General features: G+C 46.8%; 2 protein-coding genes across 4 annotated transcripts in view; one reads left to right on the top strand and one right to left on the bottom strand.

The window, feature by feature from the left end:
* The window catches only part of XPO5 (exportin 5), a 51,641-nt gene extending 47,183 nt beyond the window's left edge, over positions 1–4,458 (top strand). Inside the window, exons 28-32 of the mRNA XM_017547368.2 lie at positions 71–153; positions 1,053–1,160; positions 1,299–1,436; positions 2,438–2,602; positions 2,760–4,458. Of these exons, the coding sequence (XP_017402857.1) occupies positions 71–153; positions 1,053–1,160; positions 1,299–1,436; positions 2,438–2,602; positions 2,760–2,897 (632 nt within the window). The 3' untranslated portion in view covers positions 2,898–4,458. The remainder of the gene's footprint in view (positions 1–70; positions 154–1,052; positions 1,161–1,298; positions 1,437–2,437; positions 2,603–2,759) is intronic.
* POLR1C (RNA polymerase I and III subunit C) overlaps positions 1–5,274 on the bottom strand; it is a 43,028-nt gene that overhangs the window by 32,703 nt on the left and 5,051 nt on the right. The window lies entirely within an intron of this gene.

Here is a 5,274-nt window from a genome sequence, read left to right as displayed (position 1 = left end):
TTCTGTCAAAACAAGATAATCTTCTCTGTTCTGAAAGGATGGAGCTTAACATTCTACTCCCTGCTTACAGATGAAGAGATGATGGCCACAGAGGTCTCCCCCTCAGCTATGGCAGAGCTTACAGACCTGGGCAAATGTCTGATGAAGCATGAGGTGGGTAGGACCAGGTGATACCTTTACTCCTTGCTCAGCCGGGGAGCCTCCTTCTACTTTTCTTGCTCTGTGATGCCATCAGGAGAGATTTTTCTGATACTCTTTTGTTATATAAGTTCTTGGTTCCTAAAGCCCCCAGAAAAAAAAAAAAAACACGAGGGAAAAGGTACAATGTCATGGTGTCTCCCATACCAGCATAGGCAGAAGCTCTCAGGAAAACACATAGTAGGCACACGGATGCAGATCCCTGGTGTTTAGCCTCCCCCAGCCAGACCTGAGCCTTGTCTCCATCCTACACATACAGGTTTTCTCACATTTTAATTTTTTCTTTTTTTGAGATGGAGTGTCGCACTGTCGCCCAGGCTGTAGTGCAGTGGCGCAATCTTCAATCTTGGCTCACTGCAATGTCTGCCTCCTGGGTTCAAATAGTTCTCCTGCCTCAGCCTCCCACGTAGCTGGGACTACAGGTGTGTGCCGCCATGCCCAGCTAATTTTTTTTATTTTTAGTTGAGACGGGGTTTCACCATGTTGGCCCGGATGGTTTTGATCTCCTGACCTCGTGATCCGCCTGCTTCGGCCTCCCAATGATTTTTTCTTTTGACTGTTTATAAACAAAAATAGAGGAAGTAAACTTACTTCGGCTTTTATTTTTCCTGCTTAGCTATTTGAAACTCCAGCTCCTAAGCCAGGCATGGTGGCACACACCTGTAGTCCCACCTATTCAGGAGGCTGAGATGGGAGGATCGCATGAGCCCAGGAGTTTGAGGCCAGCCTGGGCAACAAAACGAGGACTCCATATTTACAGGGGGGGAAAAAGAAACACCAGCTCCTGATGTATAAGAATAATCAAAAAATTGTGCTGTTTTTCCCATTGTAATGCTTCATCCTTTCCTGTTTAGGATGTTTGTACAGCGCTATTAATTACAGCCTTCAATTCCCTGGCCTGGAAGGATACTCTGTCCTGCCAGAGGACGACCACACAGCTCTGCTGGCCTCTCCTCAAACAAGTATGGTTTTCCACCCCTTTCCCCTGCCCCTCATGGAAGGTTTGGGTCATGCAGATTGACTAAATCTTTCAGAAGAATTGGGGTACTGAGGCCTTCAGAGAGGCCCCCTGTGGCCCTAAAGCACAGCTGTCTCCCCAGGTGCTATCAGGGACACTGCTCGCAGATGCAGTTACGTGGCTTTTCACCAGTGTGCTGAAAGGCCTACAGATGCACGGGCAGCACGACGGGTGCATGGCCTCCCTGGTCCATCTGGCCTTCCAGATATATGAGGCGCTGGTGAGTGGGGAAAGCATGGGGGCAAGATGGCTACAGCTTCATCACTCAGTATCTGCTCCTAGTCTCTTAGGCCGTATCATTGTTGGTGCTGTCTCTTAGAAATGGGTGTGGCAGGCAATAATAGTGGGAGACTTCAACACTCCACTGTCAATATTAGAGCAGTGGGACGGAAGGTTGGCAGGGATATCCAGGACTTGAATGCAGAGCTGGACCAGGTGGACCTAGTACACATATACAGAAAGCTCCACCCCGGATCCGCGGAATACACATTTTTCTCAGCACCACATTGCACATACTCTAAAATTGACCATATCATTGAAAGCAAATCACTTCTCAGCAAATGCAAAAGAACAGAAATCATAACAAACAGTCTATCAGACCACAGTGCAGTTAGACTGGCACTCAGGATCAAGAAACACACACAAACCCGCACAACCATTTGGAAACTGAACATCCTGTTTCTGAGTGTCGACTGGAAACGTCTCAAAAAAAAAAAAGAAATACTAGACTTCCATAGAATCAACCCAAATGCCCATCAGTGATAGACTGGACAAAGAAAATGTGGTACATATACACCATGGAATACTACGCAGCCATAAAAAACGAGTTTGTGTCCTTGGTAGGGACTTGGATGAATCTGGAAGCCATCATTCTCAGCACACTAACACAAGAACAGAAAGCCAAACACCATATGTTCTCACTCATAGGTGGGTGTTGAACAACAAGAACATGTGGACTCAGGGAGAGGAGCATCACAAAGTGGGGGCAGTTGAAGGGGGTAGGGAGAGACAGCGGGCGTTGGGGAGGGCAGGGAGGGATAACATGGGGAGAAATGCCAGATATAATATGCACCTAAAGTAAATAAATTAATTTTAAAAAAAATAAAAAAAATTAAAAAATTAAAAAAAATTAAAAAATAAAAAGAAATGGGTGTGGCAGGAAATGGGGAAGGTAGCAGTGTCCAGACCTACATCCAGCAAGTTTATCCCTACTGATACCAGCGCCCCAGGTACCTGGAGATAAGAGCTGTAATGGAGCAAATCCCTGAAATACAGAAGGACTCACTGGACCAGTTTGACTGCAAGCTTTTAAACCCCTCCCTGCAGAAAGTGGCTGACAAGCGCCGAAAGGACCAATTCAAACGCCTCATTGCTGGTTGCATTGGGGTAGGTCATGTACCTTCATTAGTGCACCCAACCCCCTTCTTAAATCATGTGTATGGGAAAACCATAAAGCAGCTGTAGTTATTGACCATTATGGTGAGATAATCTCTACCTACTGCTTAGAGCCCAGCATTAATTCTTTCTCATTTGTTTTCCACAGAAACCCTTGGGAGAGCAGTTCCGAAAAGAAGTTCACATTAAGAATCTTCCCTCACTTTTCAAAAAACCAAAGCCAGTGCTGGAGACGGAGGTGCTGGACAATGATGGGGGTGGCCTGGCCACCATCTTTGAACCTTGAATCAAGCTTTTGGGCATCCTTCCTCGGCCTTTATTGTCATCTCTTCTTTCCCTTTGTAGCTAATCTCTAGTCCCTTCTGGCACTGCCACCTCACTTTCCACCATGGTCAACCTGGAGAGAGATCCAGGTCTGGAGCTGGAGAGTACAGGCCCTGTGCAGGGCCAGAAGTAATTATACTAAAGTACAAAGAAAGGGCGTTAGGGCTTATACCATTCTGTCTAAATGTCCCAGATAGTTCCCATTCTACTTGGAGTTTTGGCTTCTCCAAGAAAAGCTAGAGCAGAGCTGCCCTTCTCCTGCACGTCCTCCCACCCCTGTGCAGCCACACACCTGTACAGAATGGTAACTAGGGGTGCTATGCCCAACACTGCGACTAGTGAGGCTTGCAGCAAGAGCACAGCCTTCAACTACTTGTGCCAGAGTTTCTTTTGGACCACTCCAAGTCCCACTGAGCCCTTTTGCTGCTGGGCTGGCAGGGAATTTTCCCCACTTCCTAAGGGGCATGTCTGGATTAGGTGCTAAGTGCTGAAGAGAACTTGGCCAGTTCCTCAACTTTGCTTTGTGCAAGAACCTGGTCACCTGATGGGACCCATGGTACAGGCTACTGCTGAACTTGGCACAGTATCAAGTATAGTACCTCCAAGGACCAGGACTGGGCAATCTTTAGTGCTAACATCCCCTTTAGAGCTCACACATCTTGCCCTTCCATGAATGACCCCTCAGTCTGGCTTCCCTAGCCTCAGGGTCCACTCAGGCACAAGAGCCACAGTACCCTATATAGTGTCACATGACACCATTGTCATCCAAGGATAATCCAGACCAACTAGGCTACATCTGTGATAAGCAGCTAGCAAAGCCACTGGTCTTCTCCTAGGACTAAGTCCAGGTGCCTTCCACAATCTCATGGTCTTTCAGGTCCCTGGTTACTTTTCTCAAGGGCCATTTCCAAAAGAAAATATATGCCTTTGCATCACAACCTGTACTGTGAGTCCATTCTGGAGGTCACTGAAAGGCCCTGTAAGCAGAGAGGATACAAAATGGCACCTGGCCCTGAAGTTATTACTGGCCGTAAGGCAGACTTAATCAATATAGAAACCACAGTGTGTGCCCATGTGCTTTGCACCAAAAACAGACCTGTTGTCCATCCAGTGCACTGACAAGAGGGTTTCTATGAGAGCTGAAGTAGACTGAAGCTATGGTTTTTAGCTGTTGCAGGCCACAGGCAGGGTCAGATTGGGAAAAGGCAAAGCTGGGGAAGCAGAAGTTGGAGTCGCGTGTTGCTCTCTCTGCTGCGTAGACTTGCCCTTGTTCCCTCTTCCTGTGTGGTGCTCTGGGTTTCTGTTGATTGTGAAGGCGATCTCAGTGTTTCCCTCCAAACCTTATAGCTGCCTATTCCTGTCTGGTTGGGGCTGTGGAGGGTGTAGTTGTATTTATTGTGTTGTAATATTTTTAACATCCTGTGACTTCATGCTAGAAATTTTCTATTGTTTATAGAAACCTTTTGTAGAAACATTAACTCTAAAGCACATCTGCATGTCAGTAAAAATCTCAGTTTCATACAGAAAGGGACCCATCTGCCTTTTTCAAACCAGTCACATGCTTACTTCCTCATGAGCACCTTGCAAAGGGGACTAAACAGGAAAAAATGTGATCAATGGACCTGGTCTTTAAGCTTTCTGAAATGGGATGCCAGTTAGAAAATGATCTATTCTTGACATAACCAGACTAGACAGCCCATACCATTCTCAGTGTATATATGTGTGGCTGCTGGGCCTGACCTAAGGGAATTGCTATTTTTTGTTGGAGCTGTCTATAGCAACATGAACTTCCCTGGTACTACAGGAGATAGGTGAAGTGGCACATTCACTCTAGCTTGAATGTTTTTCTAGGGGTTTGGCTGTGCTCCCAGAAACCACCTTAATTTGCCAATTCTCAGGAGGTGTTTTTTTGTTGTTTTCAAGACTAGGTCTCACTTACCCAGGCTGAAGTGCACATCCAATGTTCTTAATTGCTAAATGCCAAATCAGTTCTAAAGTGAGGCCCTCCTTTTTCATGGTGGCTCACACCTGTAATCCCAACACTTTGGGAGGCCCGAAGGTGGGCAGATCACTGGAGGTCAGGAGTTTTGAGACCAGCCTGACCAACATGGTGAAACCGTTTCTACTAAAAAAAATGCAGGCCGGGCGCGGTGGCTCAAGCCTGTAATCCCAGCACTTTGGGAGGCCGAGGCGGGTGGATCACGAGGTCAGGAGATCGAGACCATCCTGGTCAACATAGTGAAACTCCGTCTCTACTAAAAATACAAAAAATCAGCTGGGCATGGTGGCGCATGCCTGTAATCCCAGCTACTCAGGAGGCTGAGGCAGGAGAAATGCCT

Source organism: Cebus imitator, unplaced genomic scaffold (genome assembly GCF_001604975.1).
Source record: "Cebus imitator isolate Cc_AM_T3 unplaced genomic scaffold, Cebus_imitator-1.0 Scaffold197, whole genome shotgun sequence".
NCBI lineage: Eukaryota > Metazoa > Chordata > Mammalia > Primates > Cebidae > Cebus > Cebus imitator.
The sequence above is the reverse complement of the archived record's forward strand: the minus strand, read 5'-3'. Positions and strand labels throughout refer to the sequence as shown.